At 38.0% G+C, this 20,650-nt stretch overlaps 1 protein-coding gene, 1 long non-coding RNA gene and 1 other non-coding gene across 7 annotated transcripts; 2 read left to right on the top strand and 1 right to left on the bottom strand.

Moving 5' to 3' along the window:
* Window positions 1-1,185: 1,185 nt before the first annotated feature.
* On the bottom strand, window positions 1,186-16,302 carry LOC108260090 (neutral alpha-glucosidase AB). Of its 5 annotated transcripts, XM_053676958.1 has the most exons (26): window positions 16,172-16,302; window positions 15,158-15,256; window positions 14,873-14,981; window positions 13,834-13,961; window positions 13,441-13,620; window positions 12,735-12,800; window positions 11,849-11,906; window positions 11,238-11,316; window positions 10,941-11,037; window positions 10,673-10,847; window positions 10,400-10,553; window positions 9,181-9,416; window positions 8,947-9,073; window positions 8,764-8,843; window positions 8,269-8,409; window positions 7,028-7,124; window positions 6,835-6,936; window positions 6,309-6,552; window positions 5,999-6,063; window positions 5,828-5,904; window positions 5,413-5,487; window positions 4,862-4,975; window positions 4,458-4,570; window positions 3,053-3,153; window positions 2,375-2,483; window positions 1,186-2,330 (listed from the first exon to the last, which is right to left on the bottom strand). In XM_053676958.1, coding segments are annotated over exons 1-26 (2,847 nt in total). In that variant the 5' UTR covers window positions 16,192-16,302; the 3' UTR covers window positions 1,186-2,329. The 5 variants fall into 5 exon arrangements, with proteins under 5 accessions (XP_053532933.1, XP_017315539.1, XP_017315536.1 ...); XM_017460050.3 differs by having other exon boundaries at window positions 1,186-2,483; window positions 10,400-10,520; XM_017460047.3 differs by having other exon boundaries at window positions 1,186-2,483; window positions 16,172-16,301.
* A 139-nt stretch (window positions 16,303-16,441) lies between these two features.
* Window positions 16,442-17,870, top strand: LOC108259726 (uncharacterized). The gene is made up of 4 exons (XR_001810995.3): window positions 16,442-16,681; window positions 17,304-17,339; window positions 17,429-17,460; window positions 17,707-17,870. It is a non-coding gene; the product is annotated as an uncharacterized LOC108259726 (long non-coding RNA).
* LOC124626508 (small nucleolar RNA SNORA57) lies at window positions 16,996-17,131 on the top strand. Its single transcript, XR_006981375.1, has one exon. It is a non-coding gene; the product is annotated as a small nucleolar RNA SNORA57 (small nucleolar RNA).
* Window positions 17,871-20,650: the final 2,780 nt, after the last annotated feature.

Below are 20,650 nucleotides of genomic sequence, written 5' to 3'. Positions count from 1 at the left end.
AGGAATTTATTTGGTAAAAGTGTTTCTATCATAGTTTATGCGCATGTCTTTTAATTGAACAAAAAAAATAAATAACGCCTCAATTGAGCGCATTGGACATTTTGGAGATTTTATTCACATCTGGTGTTTCCATCCAGTGTTTTTTTGTGTGTGATATCCCAAAATTCAAATAATTATACGTGGGTGGAAACATAGCCGCTGACAGTCATGGCAGGTTTTTCAGCTTGTTTTGCTGACACTTCCGATTGAGTGATTGAGAAGGTGTGTGATATATGTATATTCACAGCATATACACACATTGTCCAATCAAAATACAAATTACACAAAAAAAAGGATACATAGTTTTCAGTTTACCATGTTTTGTATTCAGAGGAAATGTGGCATGAACCCAGTAGAGTGTTAAGGACTTGAAAAACTATGTGAAAAAATGTGTATGTTTGTATAATAGTTTGCCCTATATCATTCTTATTATGGCATAGACAAGCCCTATGCTTCATCTCAATTTGCCTACTATCCGCCTTAAATAGTAACCAAGATGAGAATTAGTGTGTTCCAAATCGTAGTATGTTGAAATGAGTATCCCAATCGTCTACTATTTCATGTAGAGTTTCAAAGTGTGGCCCTGTGGACACTTTTTCAGCTATTATTGCCCACAGCTTCTTGCGGGAGGGAGGAGAACTCCTCCTTGTGACGGGTTGCTTCACCGAATTCAAGGACGCATTTTAAAGAGGTGTAAATGAAATGTGGAAAAATAAAATCAAGGAAATGGTAAATTAAATGATATAGTATAAATTATATAAGGATTAATGAATGAAGAAAAGCTGAAATGCAATGAGGAGTGTGTTTACGGTGACAGTGAGAGCGTAACTAGGTAACAACATTCTCTTCCGTATGTCCCGGTACTTGCATGCTCTTTTTTGCAATACACTCAAAAGTATGTACTATGTATACTGTGTATGTACCGTGTTCTCTAATAGTGGAAAGTTTCTGCAACACACTTCCGAAGAGTCCCTGGACCACCGGTCCCAACACCATATTTGACAGATTTTACAGTTTTGTGTTCAAGCTCTTTTTCACATAAGGATGGATAACAAAGGGATTTTACAGCTGCACAATCTCATATTTCATCAGCTCACACTAGATATAGCACATCTGGTTTTCTTGGAGAAAGACAGCAAGACAGAATGAGAGATCTATCATCATCTTTATTTCAGCCATCCACGAGTTTATGAGCCAGGCATTGACATGGAACATTTCCCGAGTGGCCTATCTTATCCTAAGCGAAAGAACATTACCTGAACCTCCATCAGTATAACAGAGTTCACAGAGGATCCACAGAGATGTAAGCTTTATCAAAACCTAAAGATCTGATCAGATCAAAACCTAAAGTTTTCATTGAGATTGAAAGGCCTTGGAATGAATTAATGCTTTAATGTTTGGGTCAGGGATGCAGTCGACTTCTCTTAATTTACACAGCTCAAATACAATATTAACACATCTGTTGACACTCATATGGATATTTGTGTTTCAAACAGCCATTGTTTTAATTCTGAACAGTCAAATGAAATACTGAGGAAATGTAAACACAAATCAAAGAAATCAGAAACCAATTGATAATAGTATTATAAACATGTAGTAAATTATACTGAATAATCAGCGTAAACGAGCGGTTGAATTTTATTCAAGTCATTGTAGTCATTGGAGGACGTCTAAGAAAGACATCTCTCTCTAAACTATACTAAATCAGGTAGTGAATATAGTGAAATACTGTATGGCTCAGTTTTCAGTTTTAACCTATTATTTAGGCCCTTTCTAAATCAAATTTACAATGTAGATTTAACAACTCTAGCTATGATATTTGGAAAATCTTTCTTACTACTCGTGTGGAAAACTGGAATATTGAAAGTCAGCGCAACAGTTTCCACATTCCTTCATAAATCGTCTTCCACTGGGGGGGGTTATTAATAGAGGAAATATGCTTTGACCAACATCATCTACAGATACTTCTGGGTCTCCTTTATTCAAACTTGATGCAAATGATTTTAAAATAAAAATGATGTAATGGTCAATAATAGGAACATAATTAAGAGAAATTTAAAATATTTATTTTTCCTCTAATGGTCCTATTTTTTTTATCCTTCTCTATTTACATTCTCAACCTAAAATTGTCCCAAACCTAAATATTCTACGCACACTCATTCCCAGTGCATGTGTGTGAAGGAATCAAATCTTGCAAAAAAAAAAAAAAAGTGTTGCTCCCTCTGGTAAGATGATCATGTGTGCACAAATTTGTTTATGTCCTAGTAACCTGTGTGTGTGTGTGTGTGTGTGTGTGTGTGTGTGTGTGTGTGTGTGTGTGTGTGTGTGTGTGTGTTACTGCAACGTCACAGTCCAGTCGGTCCCTGCATTGACGCCAGGTTTATGCAATGTTAACACTGACACTGCAGAATCAAAATCAAACTCCACAGCAGACTCCGCACCATCTAGGAAAAGCATGGACAATAATGCAAATAATATCAACTATTTTAACAAGCTGAACATTATTATTTTTGGCAATAATAAGCCAATCACTGCATCTTTTGAAACGGATGCTCGCATGCTATTTAATCAGTTTCTCTAATGGAATAATATGACAGCTGAATGCACAGTGTTTTAGGGGAGCTGAATGCCCTTGTGATCTCCTGCCAATATGGCAACATCTTAATCAGCTGCAGCACTTGGAAGCTCATAATAATAATCATCATCATCATGATTATTATGAATATAATCATCACCATCATCATCATCTTTAAATCACTAACACAGCCGTAAACTCTTCATCCATAAACCATGGATAAAGCATTTCTCAAATCAGTATTTTACTTATCCATGACTGTTAAGTATAAATCTATTAAATGTGTTCTGCTTAATGCTCCAGATGTTGTACAATGTAAAATATGTGACCACATTTTAAATCCTAAAGCGCATTTACGGCAGAGCTCTTGTTGTCAGGATCATAACACAGTGATAAAGAAACCTAAAGTGAGTCGACCAGAACCAAAAACACACTGACCTGCCGTCTTCACGGAGACAGAAGATGGACGAGTGGCTCCAATTATTACCACCTTCTCTATCCATGCTGCTGTGGTGAACTTCGAGTCTGGAGCCAGATTACTGAGGAGAAAAAGAATATATCTCATAATGGAAGAAACAAACAAACAAAAACTACAACAGTTAGAACAACCCATAAGGGACAGAACAGCTCAAATGACAAAACATGAAGAGCCGACACTGAGTAGGAAAAGAAAAACTCATAACGAAAGGAAGACAAATACTACAACACTGTGAGCAGCCCATAACCTATAGAATATGTCAAACTACAACAATATGAACAGCCCAGAAGGGGCAGAAAAGTCCCTGAAGAAATGGCAAAACTACAATGTAACAAAAAAACAGACAGACCATAATATTTCAAACCCACAACAAACCCAACAAATCAACCCATAAGGGACGGAACAGTTCAAACAAAACGAAACAAAAGCCATTGAAGAAATGGTAAAATTACAACGCGACAAATAAAGAACCGTGCATAACAGAAGTAACAGTTCAAACCACAAGTAACCAACAACAAATAGCTTACAATGGAAAGAACCGTAAAACTGCAAGGATGCAAACAGCAAAGAACTGCCTGTAATAGAAGGAACAGCTCAAACTACAACAATATGACTAACAGGGACGAGCCCCTAATATAAAGAACAGTAAAGCAAAAACAACGAATAAAATAAACAACAGCTCATAATGGAAGGAACAATTGAAACTACACTACAACGAACAAAGGATAGCCCACGGCAGACAAAACTGGTCGACTTCAAATTAGCGCTGACATGATATCAACATTTTTTGTCCGATACTGAAGAACAGCCCGTAATGGAAGGAAGAGTAAAAACTACAATGATGTGACCAACAAAGAACAGCCTATAATGGAAGAAACATTTCAAACTACAACAATGTAATCAAACAAAAAAAAAAACAGCTGTAACAGAAGGAAGACTTTTTGTATGGTAACTGGCAACAATAGCCTTAATTCATTATAAGTCATACACAGATGATGAATACTAGATGCTAGAACTAAATGGACATATTCCGTATGTTGGACTTCTAAATACAAACCGTAAGGTGTGATGATATGCTTATACTTTCAAAATGCCAAGTGAGATGGACGACAAGAAAAGATTATTTGAACAAAACTCAATCACCAACCAACAAGATATAATTTGTCACCAATTAATGAATGAACGAATGAACACAAAGAGCCCTTTGCTGCGAAATATATATATCTGAAGAAGCCATGAAAGCGCAGTGTAGTCTCACAGACACCGAGTCAATTCATTTCACTCATTAGTAACCCAAGTAGCCTACAAATGACAGCGAACTATGGGTTTTGGTATGTGTAGGGAGAGCAAGATATTATACTACACCTGGAGGTAAGCACATTATCAAAGAAGTGCAGTCGCCTGTGGATAAACTGCTTTTCTTTTTCAAAGTTGAAGGTGTGGAAATCATCAATGTAGAGCTCTCCTTCAGCGGTGCCCTAGAAAAGAAACAGGAGATTTTCATAGAATTTTTTTTTTTTTACCTTTGATTTGATTTTGTTTTGATCTCACGACCATCCGATCAGTAGTCCAAAGTCTTAACGACTGAGCTACCACTGCAATCACATATGTGGTAGGCTACAAGACTATGTCTTGTACAAGCTCCATACACAGGACTACATATACCGTGAGTAGTGTGACGAGTGTAAGGCAATGTAAGAGCAAAGTTGTAGCACTAAACAACTGAAAACTGAAAACTAACACTAGAGCGCCCCCTGCAGCTAGTGTACCTGAGCACTCAGTGCTATGTAGAGGGTGTACGGGTCATTCTCCATACAGGAGGAGGATCTCCTGATGCGGTCCTTCCTGCTGATGATGGAGCCACCACGCTGAAACACTGGGATCTATGGACAAGTTACAACGTTTCTGAAAGGTTTACAGTTTACACAACACACACACAATCTGCCGTGTCAAGATTTTTTTTTTTGGAACAGTGCTATTAAATTTTTTTTAAACAATTAATAGACAAATTCAATAAAGATTCCAGAAAATATCCAATTTTAGCATTCAAATAAGCATTTTGTTTTATTTCAACACTTAATTTAAAACTGCCAGCTGATTTATAAACAGGACTGTAACTAAACTAAAATGCTTTCCTCCAGTTCTATAACTTTATGCATTTTGCATTGGTCCAGCAGAAGACAGCAGAAGAGAGCATGATTGGTGGACAGAAGTGGAAAAGCTCTTGGTTTGGTGTCTTATGGAGTGATAAGGTGTTACTGGCTGTAACAAAAAATCTCGAGTATGTAACCTAACAATGGTACTGCACGATTCAACTCACTGAGCTCATGGTGACTGGAATGTGGAGATTCTGAGCCCCTTCATGTTTGTGGAATGTGTGAACATCGTACCAAACCTGCAAAATAATAAAGGAATCACAGCAATATTAGGGATAGTAAACATGAAACGGCTGATAACGTGCGCACTACCCTAAAAAAGAACCCGTAAAAATATGGACTTCTCGGTCTACTCTAGGTCAGCTTGTTTTCTAAAAATTTGTATACATGACGTCAGGTCTATGTAAGATCACAATTATTACTAAGCTCCATATTCCTAGTCAACTAAACAATTATCTCCTGGGTACACAGTGGAGAGTGTTATTATTAACGATTACAGTATCCAGGCGAGATTATCCACTGAAGCAAGGGTGTGATTTGGGCATAAAATGTTAATATTAATTTGAATCTATACTGCACCTCTCCTTTCCCAGGCAGGTAGGCTGTGACGCTCTTTGCGCCCTCGTCAGTAACAGGGTGTACAAGCAGATCTTTACCTGTTAACAATAACAAGTGAGGTCTTTATTAAAGATAATGGATAAATTATATATATCCTTTAGTGTCAAGCTGGCACAGTTCGTTTTCACTCACCAATTAAATATTCATTCTCAATGGCGAATGTAGCTGGTTCCTCGGGATAGTTCACCCACAGAGCCCTGGGTGTGACCGAAGGGATGCAGACCAACAGAAACAGACAGAGATAAAGATATAAAGCTAAAATGAGTGAAGGCATACAAATTCTCAGATAGGATGTCTGTAGTAGTGATGGTTCCAGCCACCTGTTTTAATGCACAATAAGCTCTGAATAAAAGGTGACAAAAACATCTTTTTCAGAACATCTAGATGGAAGCACTATTTTCATAAACTAAAATAAATCTATACGTCAAACAGAGAGACCCACCTCATGACAGGCTGTCCAGTGCGATAAGCGTTATAGAAGAGCTGGTACCAGTAGGGTAGTAGTGTATATCTTTGACGTATCGCTTCTCTGATCAGAGCCGTGTTTTCTGGCCCAAAGAGCCAGGGTTCACGCCGAGGGGTGTCCAAATGGGCATGGCTACGAAAAAACGGCTGGTATGCACCCGCCTGGTACCAACGTACCAACAACTCAGCACTCGGATGCTTGAAGAAACCACCAACATCGGCTAAAGACAACGATGAGAGGCAGACTCATTTACAACTCATATACTAATCATTTTTTATATATATAGACCAGCCTCTTGTATAACCATACAAAGGACTGTAGTGCAGTGTAATACAGTAATTCTTATGAAAATATGCATCATGCTAAATAAATGTGGTGTTCCCAAAATTTTATAAAGGTTCATCTAATTTCTACCACTGATAAATTTGGTACCACTAATAAATTTGGTGTCAGTAAAGCAACGATATGAATAGTTGACTAGTTATGTCCATCTAGTTTTTACCTCCACAAAAGGAAATGCCCACCAGTCCCAGACTCAGACACATGGGGATGGACATCTTCAGATGACCCCACTCAGCTGCATTATCTCCTGTCCATATTGCTCCTGAAAAAGGTAAGAAGGTGAGAGGATAGGAGAAATGTTCAAGAAGAAAATCTAGTGAACAAGGACTAACAATATACTTGCTGAACCTCACCATAGCGCTGGGATCCTGCGAAAAAGGCTCTGGAGAGAACGAACGGTCTCTCTGTGCCACCAGAGCGCTGGGTCAAGCCTTCAGCAGTCGCCATGTGCTAAAGGTTAAAGAATAAAATCGTAAACAGAAAACTAACGAGTCCTGAAACTCTAACCTCATCCTAGCTAACATAGTTTACTACTTTTTCTGCTTCATCACAATTTATCATCACAATTAAGGAAGAGCTGGAAAATGGTAGTGGCTGTGTTCCAAATGGCATATTTTATATAGTATAGTCGATACTGCACCAGTACATACTGTATATTACATAATATTCCTCATAGTTGTATTCAATATGCGAGAATTATTATCTAGTTGACTAAACAGCCATGTACAGACTGGCTGTTGGTTAAATTTACCTCAGAATTACTTCAGACTGCTTCACTTTTGTGTAGAAAATTTTCACAGCTACTGTGACCAAAGATTGTTCACGTTTAACAGTTTAAGTGAAAAAAAAAAAGTTTATTGCTATGAGGTGGATGAGAGAGGTTTTAAAGCAGTTAAAACCAGCTTTAGTCTTTATTTAGGAAAAGGAGTTGGTGTAAATACAGTACCAGTGCAGCAAGCATAAATGGCTAATTTTCGGTTTCACGATCAAGCTAACTAGCACAGTTAACTAATAACTAAAGAGCTTCTGAGGAAAAAAATAAAAAATATTCAATGTCACTTTCTTAGTAATTAACCTGGTCACAACAATGGCTAAAAAAAAACCCCAGCACGCTAGCAAACTACTCAGCTGTTGCTAATATTTATCAGTTAGCATTGACTAGCCGGTATATTAGCTGAGATGATTTTTTTTCTCAGTTATCTGCAATATTTCAGTGAATAAGCATGGTGCTTATGTGTATTTTCGGTAACTGTTGTTTCTTTGTACCGCACTATATTTATTTATTTTTGGGCTTTTTAATTTTGAAAATAAAGACTGCATTGACATATTTCTATAGTTTACTACACACTTTTGGGTGAGATTGAATAGGAGTACTATACAAAACATTTTAAACACAGGTAATTACCTGGTTGTAAGCAATAGATGCTGTAAACTTCTAACGTCTTGGATTTTTTTACTTTTCCTAGCTTAAAGAGCTCCCAGAATGCGCCTCTTCTAATTTTTTTTTTTAAATATGCTCTTCTGCTATCACTCAGCCTAAACTCTATTTGATTACTGATTATGAACGTATGGGTTAAACTGATTACTCTCTCACCACATATAGCCCGTAGAGGTTGTGCACGTCTCTGTTCTCCCAGCCGCCTAACAGCGCGTCTTTGTGCATGGTCACCTCCGGCCCGTTAAACACAGATGGTTCGTTCATATCGTTCCACGTATACAGGTTCTCCATGGAACCCTGGCCAGAAGAAAAAGTACCAACAAAAAGCTCATTCTCTCTTTCGAATCTGATATTCAAATTTCAATTGCATCTAATTATATTCCTTTTATATGCTTTATTATATATATATATATATATATATATATATATATATATATATATGTGTGTGTGTGTGTGTGTGTGTGTGTGTGTGTGTGTGTGTATATATATATATATATATATATATATATATATATATATATATATATATATATATATATATATATATATATATATGTATTATTTTTTTTAGGAACGATGAGCAGGTCCAAGCTCAGAATAAAAAGAGCAATGTTTACCCTCAGTAGTAGAGATTGAATAAGAGCTTCTTACCTCATACTGGTTGTGGCCAAACTGGTTAGCCCACCAGGCTCTCATCTCATGGTTGGTGAAGTCGGGATATCCAGCACTTCCTTCAAGAGAAGAGCAGAACCTGATTTGGTGCTGTATTTAATGAAAGAGCCATTACTGATTTTATGCTAACAGTACTGTAGCCATGAAAGTGATCTAACCGACCTGGCCAGCACCAGCCTTCATAATCTGCTCCGTCTTTGTTCTTGACATAAAAATCCTTGGAGCGAATTTCATTGTGAATCTTGTAGCCACTGTCCACTTTGATGTGAGGGTCTACAATGGTGACCATCTGAGGAAACATTATTATACATTACCAGGCATTGATTCATTTTCAGTCCAGCTGCACTCCACCTGTACTTCAGAAATGCACATAAATACAAACACATGCCCACACACCTTACGTCTCTTTTCCATGAGCCCCTGAAGCATTTCTTTGGGCTGTGGGAATTTTTCAGGGTCCCAGGTGAAGTAACGTTTGCCATCAGTGTGCTCAATGTCCAACCAGATGAAGTCATAGGGGATGTCATGCTCGTCGAAACCCTGATCGACAGCTTTGACATCTTCCTGATCATTGTAGTTCCAGCGACACTGATGGTATCCAAGAGTGGAAAGAGGAGGGAAGGCCTGAGTGCCTAGAACAGCAGTGAGCAAAGAAAGATTAATGTGTGGGTTTATACTAAGAGCGGCATACACAAAGACAAGACTATACACACAAGATGTGTGTGTACTTGTTAATAACGTGTACTTTGTCTATATTATGTGTGTTTATTTGAATGTATTAGGGATGTAATGCAATTACACAATTCGTAGCTGTATATTTTTAGTGCTTCAAACATTCATATTTGGATTTGGATTCAGATGCAAAGTGGGCGTGGGCTAAACTGGAAGATTGTATTATTATTATTATTATTATTATTTTAATTATAGTGTGCACAGGAATGTTTTTTTCTTCAATCCTGCTCTCAGAGTTATTATACCTATTTGTACCTACCTGCAACATTTTCTACCAAATTTAGTTAGTTATATTTCCCAAAATATAAACAAATTAGTAGACAAATTTCAACCATCACAACCCTGACCAGGCAGTTACTAAGCATGAATGAATGAACGAATGCATTAATTGTGTCACTATAAATGCATACTTCAAATTCACACTAATGAATGTAGTCTTTATTTGTCCCATAAGCTTCAGATGTTGTCCGTTTTGCTCATTTGCCACAGTGAATATGCAATTTAGTGCGTTTCTGCTTAAAAATAGAATATAAAAATAAAGGGCGTACCAATGCAAGTAGACTAACTGAACACTTGTAATGACATTTACAGCAACCTGAAAGTCACTCTGAGAACTGTGACTGAGTACACAAATGAATAAATGGAGGACATGTATTACATTTGCAGAGGCCTTTTTACATGAGTTGAAGACAAAATTATGCCAGTTACTAAGTCTTAATAATGAGAAAGTTTATCTAAAGTATGCCTTAGTAAAAAAAAAAAAAGCAAATTAGTGCTCGTTACTTTGGATTTTAGTAAATCAGGGCCTGGGTGTACTGATGGTTTTGATATTTGTTTGTGTGTGCGTGTGCGTACTTGGGTTTGCTCATACGTGTTTGTGTACCTGTCAGTGAGGCGTATTGCGTGAAAACGTCACTTGGTGTTGGTCCGAGCATGATAAAGACATCGATGATGCCACTCTCAGAGATCCAGCGCACATCCGTCTGCGGGACTTCACTCGAACCCTGGACAAAGTCCAGCATCTTACCAAACATCGTCTGCAACATCACACACACACACACACACACACACACACACACAGTTACCAGTATTAAATTTCACAGTGTATTTCCTGTTCTGCGTGAGTGTGAAGAAGCACACAGCCCTGGTGTCTTACCAAAGAGCTGGAGGTGATGTCCACCCAGGTCTCAGCTGCATTCAACCAGAAGACACCCATGGTGCGCTGAGCATTGTGGGATATGAGCACGGGCACGGAGCCGTACAGGGCCATGGGGTTGTGCAGCTCGTACTGGAACACGTCCAGGTTATAAAGCCGATACGGGTCACTCCCGCTGAGGGCACACAGAGAACCGAGTACACTTAATGAACATGAACATGGTTGGGTCTCTTCGGCTTGAAGTGTGTAAGCAAGGAGAAAAACTTACTCCGTGTTTTTCAGTTTGAGAGTGTCTGCATGCTCGGGAATGCCGTAAACATGTTCCACGCCAGGAAAAGAGAAGTCTAGACTAATGGATGTTGGACCTGAATGAGCAGAGAATAAAGAGGCAGAGATTAGTGTCCAAAACAAGGGCATGGAAGGAACCTGGTCTTGAACCTGTGTTCAGATCAGTAAGTTGTAGTTTAGTTACATTATTAATAATCAGTGTGATAACTACTTGCATAAATGTGTACTATAATACATGAGTAAATATATACAATGAGGCTGGTTTTAGAGTGAGCACCATTGGGCTTTGAGTCACTGTGGGTTTTAAATGTCTCCTCCCACATGCCAGGCTTCTCTTCCTCTTTTCCCTCGTCACCCTGAAACAGATGGCATACAGACAGACAGATCAACAGTTAGACAGACAGACAGATAGATAGATAGACAGGCAGATTATCAGACAGTCAGACAGACAGACAAAGCGACAGATAGACCATTGGACTGACAGACAGACAAAGCAATAGACAGAAGATTGGACAGACAGACAGACAGATTATCAGATATGCAGATTATTAGACAGACAGACCCACCAACCAACAGACAGAGCAATAGATACACAGATAGACCATTGGACAGATAGACAGACCAACCGACCAGTACATATATACATACATGGACAGTCAGACCAACCGACCAGTACATATATACATACATGGACAGTCAGACCGACCGACCAGTACATATATACATACATGGACAGTCAGACCGACCGACCAGTACATATATACATACATGGACAAACAGACAGACAGCTATAAACATAAGCTGTAGTGGAATAAATACATTTCAAAATTAGAGGGAAATGTGAATCAAGATCTTGAACTTCATCCCCATTTTATACCATTTTCATACCTCATCACCTGCAACCTCAGCACTCTCTGACCCCCCAGCTCCCTCTGGGTCTTGTTTACTGAAACACACACATACACAGACTTGGGATAAATTTACAAGCAGAAAATAACATGCCAAAATGACTACTCATTTAACAATTATTACAAATGGCAACAAAAATGTTTTATGCACAAGAGACTCGAAGGCTTGCCTCTCACACATGCAACATATGATATAAAATAAATTGCCTTTATTGGCATGCAAAATGTATAAAATATTCTAATCATATACCTAATGATTATCTTGTTAAAAATACTATAATACGGCTTTAAGGAGACATACATTTATCATCAGTTTATGCTGTTAAAGGTGTAGGGCATGGGAAATGTGGCTTGTCAGTAGATGATATGCGGGATCACATACAATGAGTCCAACTACTAGCTGACGCTTAAAGTAGCAGTTTGTATTGTTTAAAATCATTTGATGCCTGTGTTGCACCCACAGGCATTCCTCTTCTCCCCAAATGCTGCACACTCTCAATCAGTTGCCTTTAAAAAATAATAATAATAAAAAGAAAAGAAAAAAAAGAAGGAAAAAAAAAACAGAACTAAGCTGCTCGATTTTGGAAAGGGGTGGAGCTCATTTCTGGGTCGTAAAAATTGCAAACAGCACCTCGAATGAAGGAACACGTCCGATTTATTGCACAGGTGATTTTACAAATTTGTTTTCTCTGATGTATTTTTTTTTAATTATTTGAAATGTATGGGTCTATCAAAATTACTTCAAACATTACAAACTCCACCTTTAATGTTCGGACCCCATTCACACCCTGGCTTAACATGCCATTGGTGGTTTAATGCACACAGACACGCACAAACATGATCACAAAACACACCGAAGACATTACCTAGAGAACACGCTCTTGATCGAGTCCCACATGCTACCGAAAGTGCTTGTTATTTTATGAGAGATGCTGGAGGAAAAGGAGAGAGAGGTAAAGAGAGAGAGAGAGAGACAGAGAGAGAGAGAAACACAGGGAATGGAAAGGAGGAAAAATAATAGAGGATGAAATAAAGGAGAAAATGGAGAAATCTGATGAAACTTAATATTATAAGGCAAACATTTCAGCATTTATATCAATTAATCAGAAGAATAACAAGGGTAATGGAGGGTCCTGTTGTAGGAAACAAAATGGTTTTGAATCACCAATGAAATTTTACTCCCAATGAACTTTATTCATGTCATGCAAAAAAAAAAATCACGTTAGAGTCAAGGTGTGTCTCAGTCAACCTCCTAGATCATGGACCCTCAGACATTCTTAAAACTACGAGTTTCGGCCATTTAAACATCATCAACAGTGCAATATTGCCTACTTTTATTATTTGAATAGCCTTCAAATGGCTGAGCTGAAAGGCACCTCAAAGACCACTGCTACGTGACAGCGAGAATCACTTTGAACTCTCTCTCTCTCTCACGGTCTTTTGTTTTCTGAAGCTTTTGCTAAACTCAGTCCAGTGTTGATGCGGTACCAGAGTTAGAAAACACCAACAGATGGAAAAGCGTCAATTAATTGAGTTGTGATTAGACAGAGTGATTATGGGGTAGTCACTCACGTGTCTTTGCGCAGACGGAGGTGCTCGAAGGCCAGCAAGCCTCGGGAATTGAGGGATAGCAGCACTAGTGGGCCCTCTATGATGTCGAGGCGGAAGGGTTGGGCGCTGACGATCAGCCGTCGTTCATCTGCGCCCAGAGAGAGCACCACGCCGTTCTCGTCCTGAGTCACCACTGTCATGCTGAAACGACACAGTGCATCGAGTAGAACTCCACCAACCATTTACTTTTCATTAGGATCAGTTAACGAAAATTAACAGAGTTAACATGGTGAAAAAATTATAATAATAATTTAAAGATTTAATAATCAAGTCTTTGATTTGAAAATGCTGCTTTGACTGTCCAAAAATGACCTGGATGACTTAAAACCTTCATCTACATGTCACTTGACTCACGGTTTGGTAGGAGGATCAGCGATGAGGACATCCCGGACCTCGTAACGAGGTCTGAGAGGCTTCAGCTCGTTGATTTTAACCCGTGTCATGTTGCCCTGCAGTCTGTACAGCTCCAAGAGCAGACGCACCTGCACACACAAACACACAGCAGTTTATTTTTTATCCCCTTCTTTACGTTGGTAAATAACAGTCTGTATAATTGATATAATACTATACACTCACCAGCCACTTTAATAGTAACGCCTGTACATCTGCTTATTCATGCAGTTATCAGATCATTCAATTATGTGGCATCAGAGCAGTGCATAACATCATACAGATACAGGACTAGAGCTTTGGTTAATGTTCAAATCAAACATCAACAAAAAATATGTTGATGAGAGAGATCCTTGAGTGCCCGGGGATGGAGGTTTGGGGTTTGAATCCCGCCTCAGCCCTGTATGCGTGAAGTTTGTATGTTCTCCCTGTGCTTCCTCTGGGTACTCTGGTTTCCTCCCCAAGTCCAAAACAATGTAGGCTGATTGGCATTTCCAAATTGCCTGTAGTGTGTGGATGGTTGTGTGTGCGATCATGCCCTGCTATGTATTAGCACCCACATCCAGTGTCCCCCGCCTTGTACCCCGAGTCCACTGGGATAAACTCCAGGCTCCCCCACGACACCGTGTAGGATAAACGGTATGGAAAATGGATGGATGGATGGATGGATGGATGTTGATGAGAGAGGTCAGAGGAGAATGTCCAGACTTGAACAACCTCACAGCAAAGGGTACAGTAACTTAAATAACCACTATACAACCACTGACAATCCACTGTACAATCGTGGTGAGCAGAAAGGGATCTCAGAATGAACACCTGTCAGCCAAGAACTAGATTCAGAGGCTACAGTGGCACAGGCTCACCGAAACTGGACAGTTGAAGATTGGAAAAAAGACCAGGCAACCGTGTGATTGGCTGATTGGATAATTGCATGAATATTCCTAATAAAGTAAAGGTGAATGTATATAATAGATAGAACAGTGAATATGTATAGTGCTCTGACCTTGTTATTATCATTAATGAGCTGCAGTGTAATCCTGGAGTCGCTGAGCTCTAAGGTATCTAGCAGAGCTCGGTATGGAGACTGATCTGGCTTCAGCTCCCTCTGACGCCTACCCCCACACACACACACACACACACACACACACATTAGAAAACCAAATACAGAAATAAGCTGTGTGAATATGAAACCACAAAGATCAGCTAAAAAATGATCAAAATCACGTGTTTTTACTTCCGGGTCATGATTTATTTATTTTTTATGCTAACGTCTCTTTCTCATACTCACTTGCAGAAGGCGCTCTGCTCGCATGTTTTGAAGTTACCACGATCCACAGCCTCGACACTGAAACATAGCACCAGCAGCACCACTAGCGCTCGTCCCATCCTGTACAATGTAAGAAGATATGATTACAAACACAAACCTGACAGAATATCTCGCTGAATTTGTTCTTTGATGCAAAAGGAACTGTCCAAATGAATGACATCATTGTACTGGCTAATTTAATTGAACCTTTCTCACGGTATACTGGCATTAAATTGACTTATGGGACATTTTCAATCCGTAAACAAATGAATGATTTTATCTATTTAGTCAGTTATAAAGATTCGTCAGGACACTGTTGGGTTTCTGTATGTAGAGTATCATGAATCAATTCACATCTCTCCACAAAAATATTGGTATAGAGATATAACAGACAACACGACTAAAGCTTTTATATATATGTGTGTACAAATATAATATAATATAATATATATATATATATATATATATATATATATATATATATATATATATATATATTATATTATATTATATTTGTATATTATTATATTATATATAATATATATAATATATATATATTATATATATATATATTATATATATATATATATTATATTATATATATATATATATATTATATATATAATATATATTATTATATTATATATTATATATATAATATATATATTATATTATATATATATTATATTATATATATATAGACTATATATATATATATATATATATATATATATATATATATAGTCTACTTCGTTAGCATTACCGTAGGCAGCTAGCTCGTTTGAGTATCCAGTGTTGTTATTACTGAACCCGGTTATTGATTTAAACTCAATAACCGGAAATAGAATGATCTATTACATGACGTAAAATTTCATGACGTTTATTGCGCGTGAAAGCAATAAAGCGGTATTTTAAAAAATACTCTAAACTCTAACATTTTAAATGTATCGAGAGATTATTAATATAATCCTATTAAAGAGCTGACAATGACAGTACCTCTCACTGGAAGGCGCCATAGTTGCTGCTGTGAACTTTGAACTCCGTGATTAGTCACGTGCACGCGATTTTTTTTTTTAAACAAAAGAGAATTTGACGTTACATGTCTTTTAATAGACATTTACGGGTATTTGTATGTTTGAAATAAAGCGCATATGAAATGTACAACGTTTCATTTTTAAGAATAATTTATATCAACAGACGCTCGAGGATTGGTTGTTGTAGGTGACACGCGGATGACGTCAACGCTCGTATAAATACTAAAAGCGTACTCTCGTCCGGTCTTTTTCGACGAGTGTGAGATGGAGGAGTTGTCCACTGTTTTGATAGTTTATATAACGATAAGATAATATATTATGACAGTGATTAAATCGTAATAACTTCTGGGGTATATTTGATTAAGCGAACAGTCGGTTCTCGTAGTTAGTATGTGTATGGGACTGCGCATGCGCAGAACGCTCTCGGCGCCAATGTTAACTCCTGTTCGGCTTGGGAAGTGTTTACAACGAGGTAGGTGTTTCGGGAATGCTGTAGATATTTATCTATTTAGATTTTCTGCAGTGTTTACCTGTGTAAAAAATGAGGCTGGGTGGTTTCAGAGTCTGAATCTTTAGCAATACTCATCCTCATGGGCGCCATTTTGTTTTGACTAGTGCACGTTTCCACACAGTTATTTTTAACTTTTAAAATATGATACTTTGAGTCAGAATGGCTCTACCCTTAGCCACATGTTTTACAAATTTTGAAGAAAATCCTAATAGTGAAGCCTTTTTACTTTTTAACTAGTGATGAGTCAAAGTCTCTTTACATCCCAATGCATTAAACCTCCTTTCTTGGCATGCACGTGGTTTGCTCAGTACTCGTGTGTGTATGTAATGGAGGAATAAGATTCCCAGTGCTATGTCTTCGGTACCAGCATGCTCCCATCAGCTGGTTCTATCCTCAATCACTGGTACATCTGTTACAGTTTGGCTGCCACAGCTTCATGGGCCTTCATACTACTCAGAAATTATAGTGGATCTAATTCATATGTTTTTAAACGAAAGTAAAATACCCCATGGAACATGAAATATGGCTTTGTAGAAATGTTTGAAGCTTGACTCATGAATTCTTGGCATTTCCTTTATTCCAGGGAGAAGTTGGTGAATGTATGCTGCATCAATGTTATGTAAGTTGTCCCTGCACCCCATTTAATTCAATGGCCTTGCATTGCTCCCTTGTGACTGTTTTAACGCTGTTTTTTTTTTTTTTTTTTAGGGGTTTGAGTTGCAACCCGCCTACTCAAATCAGTAAGTATTAAGAGCTTTTAAGTATGTACACTTTATTTCAAGTAAAGTCCACCCTCCTCATATTGGCACACACAGTGTTTCCTGTGCCTGTGTGTGTAATCTTAGGAGGCACATTATCCTATCATCATATAGCTGGCATCAGGAATTGTGGTTTCTTTTGCCAGGTATCAGATTTGAAACAGTTTGGTGGTGTGTTTAAGCTGCATGTTAGCCATATCTAATGCAGAATTTTTTTTTTTATTTCAGGTACACATGGAGCTTGTCCTCTTGATTCGTAATGTTCTTGTAAAGTGTTACTGACTAGATGTATCCCCCTTCAGAAGAAATTTTTTTTTTCCTTTAGATATGCAAAAAGGAGACATGGTATGTACAATGCATGTTGGTCAATAAAGATTGAATTTACTGTGTAACTTGTCTCCTTCCTGCTTTCAAATTTCTACTTGTATTTCTCTTTAAAAGAATGATTTACCTCTATGCTGTAGATGGTTTTGATAAGATGGGATTTCCTAAACCATTGTACAGATGGCTATATAGTACTAGTGCTAGGAAGAATTTCTGGTCTCTATTTTGTAACAGACTTTCCAGCCAAGACCTTGAACTCCCTTTCTCGATAGTCAAGGGATTTCATATTTCAAGTGTGGCTCAGAATGGTAATGGGGGTTTCCTATGCATTTGCATGTTCCCTTGCAGAACCTTTTGATTTGTTGGTGTGAAATTTGCTGTAGACTAGGGGTTTTCCGGTGTTTCAGTCAGGGATGCATTTAATAGGAAACCCCATCAGTACATATTAATTTACAGACTAATAATAATAAAAAAAAACAATTGCACATATAACTGTTTGTACCTGGGTGGCCGTGGCTCGGGTGGTAGGGCAGGTTGTTCACTAATTGTAGGGTTAGCGTTTCGATTCCCGGCCCATGTGACTCCACATACCGATGTGTCCTGGGGCAAGACACTGAACCCCAAGTTGTTCCCCATGTCAAAATAGGGCCTTGCATGCCAGCTGTGTGTGTGAGAGAGAGAGAGAGAGAGAGAATGGGTGAATGAGACCATGTAAAGCACTTTGGATAAAAGCACTGTACAAGTGTGCCCTTTACCAGTTATTTCTGAATTTTCTCTTCAATTGTTTCAAGCTGTGGTTTGTCACCCTCCTCGGGCTCTTAATGGTAGTGCACACTGATCAGTTGATGAAATGTGGGTATTTAAATCAATTAAAAATTGAGAACTTGCACAAGTGACATGAAACAGCTACTGAATGTGTAGTGGCCATGTTCCATATGTGTTAACAGCAAGTATAAATCAGGTGGGCTCACACTAAATATTCTATGCTAGAAGAATAATGGAAATTGACCATGCCAGATAAAAAAAAAGTTAGTCACGTGGATTAAGATCTTGGTCACGGAGTCATAATTGCAGACTTGTCATAATTTTCAATTTTGTAGGTGAGTAATGTAAACTGCAGCATTTGTGTCTCTGAGGTAAGGTTATATGCATTCTATAATTCTGCATTATATAATAAAACTTTATTTAGCAGCATGACCGTGCCCCAGTGCTTAGAGGGGTCCACAATGACCTGGCTTTCAGAGGTTGGAGTGGAAGAACGTGTGTCCTGCAGCACTCTACTGAATACTTTTGGGATGAACAGCAACTGCACCCTGGACTTTACATTATAACAAATATGATTCAAACTACTCAAAGAATATAATAGGCAGTTGGGACTATCACTGTGTATGTGTATATATTTATTTTAGAGATAATGTATGCCTATTTGGCCATTTTTTCTAACTTTTACACTTGACTATCATCTGGCTCAGGCTGAATATTGAGACACACACTACTTCAATTTGACCTTAGCTGTGCAGTATTTATACCAGCTTGGTAAGCTTAGTCATAATTGTCTTTCAGATGTTTTGGATTTGTATGAGCTTTCATAGTTCTGAACATGGCTGCCTCCTTGCAATGCTGCAGCTACGGGCTCCTTGTGCTCCTGCACCAAAAACACAGCAATCCTACTTCACTGCCCATCCCAATTCCGGTCCACCATGACCCTTACCTACTAAAGATGAATAAATAAAATGAACAGATTTCCTTCTGGTCATGGAGGTGTGTTAGATTTTCATGTATGATCATCTGTAAATGAAAGTGAAGCGTGGGTTGATGGTGTATTTTGAGACATTCAGAGTGACCTGGACGACTGAAACCCTTCAGTCAGCCGTAGTGAACCAACAACAAAAAGAACAGGATATTTTATAAAGTTCATAATTTAATCGAGAGATTGACAGGAATAGAGCACAATCCTGTTAGATCAGAAACACTTATCTATCAGAGATGAATACTGTACAAACACACGTCCTCTACCAACCTCGAGTGACTACTAAAAAGTTCATATCGTACAGTGTCTGTCATCATGTATGTAGATCCTTTTAAAAGCAAAGAGAGCTAGGAACAGAGAAACCTGACTGAAAGGAGGGAAAAGTGCAACCAAGAATGTAGTGACTACAATACAATATTCACTCAGATGTACAGTAATGCTTTACATTCAGGTTCCTTTACCTAAAATTATTTCCTGCCTTAGTTAACATACCCTCACATCTGATTGGTCAGGAGTGTTGATTAATGTTCTGTAACAGCAGCTCGGACAGTCATTCCATTTGTAATTAAAATCACAAGTTTAAAATAATCAAAGACAAATAATAAACGTATTTAAAAAAATGTTAATATAGCAAAGCAATATGTCTAATCGTTGATGCGGTCATGTTTCTGTAAGATGTTTCTGTAATATTTATGGAAGGAGTCTCTAGTGTCAGTTCTTTGTAAAAGTCAGTACATTTTCCACTACAGGAAAGTCTTCAGCTGGATTTTTTTGTTTGTTTGTTTGTTTTATTAACTTTAAGCCAGACGAAGAAAAAAAAAAAAACGAATGGCTGGTGAGGGAACTGCTATAATGTAAGTGATGAGAGGAACTAACTTGTCTCGTGGATTCTACAACATTAAATCTAACTAGCATGAGGTGTCATTCATTAACAAATTAACTGTAATAAAACTGATTGGAATCACTGTATGGTACAAGAGGAATAAAACACTTGGTGTTATTGGTTATAGACTGTTACTGGAGTGTTATTACCGGTGTAGCAACAACATGCCCCCCCCACCCCCACGTGTTTTATTCCTTACATTAAAAACCATGATA

The sequence above is a fragment of the Ictalurus punctatus genome, chromosome 28, assembly GCF_001660625.3.
Source record: "Ictalurus punctatus breed USDA103 chromosome 28, Coco_2.0, whole genome shotgun sequence".
In the NCBI taxonomy this organism is placed as follows: domain Eukaryota; kingdom Metazoa; phylum Chordata; class Actinopteri; order Siluriformes; family Ictaluridae; genus Ictalurus; species Ictalurus punctatus.
This window is presented reverse-complemented; position numbering and strand designations above follow the sequence as displayed.

Excerpts from the sequence above, each read along its gene's own strand:
- LOC108260090 (XM_053676958.1), bottom strand. The coding sequence starts at position 16,191 with ATGGCGCCTTCCAGTGAGAG. Across the intron at positions 6,553-6,834 it reads GGGCATTTCCTTTTGTGGAG|CCGATGTTGGTGGTTTCTTC; the intron begins GTAAAAACTAGA and ends CGTTGTCTTTAG. Across the intron at positions 4,976-5,412 it reads TTCCAGTCACCATGAGCTCA|ATCCCAGTGTTTCAGCGTGG; the intron begins GTGAGTTGAATC and ends ACTTGTCCATAG.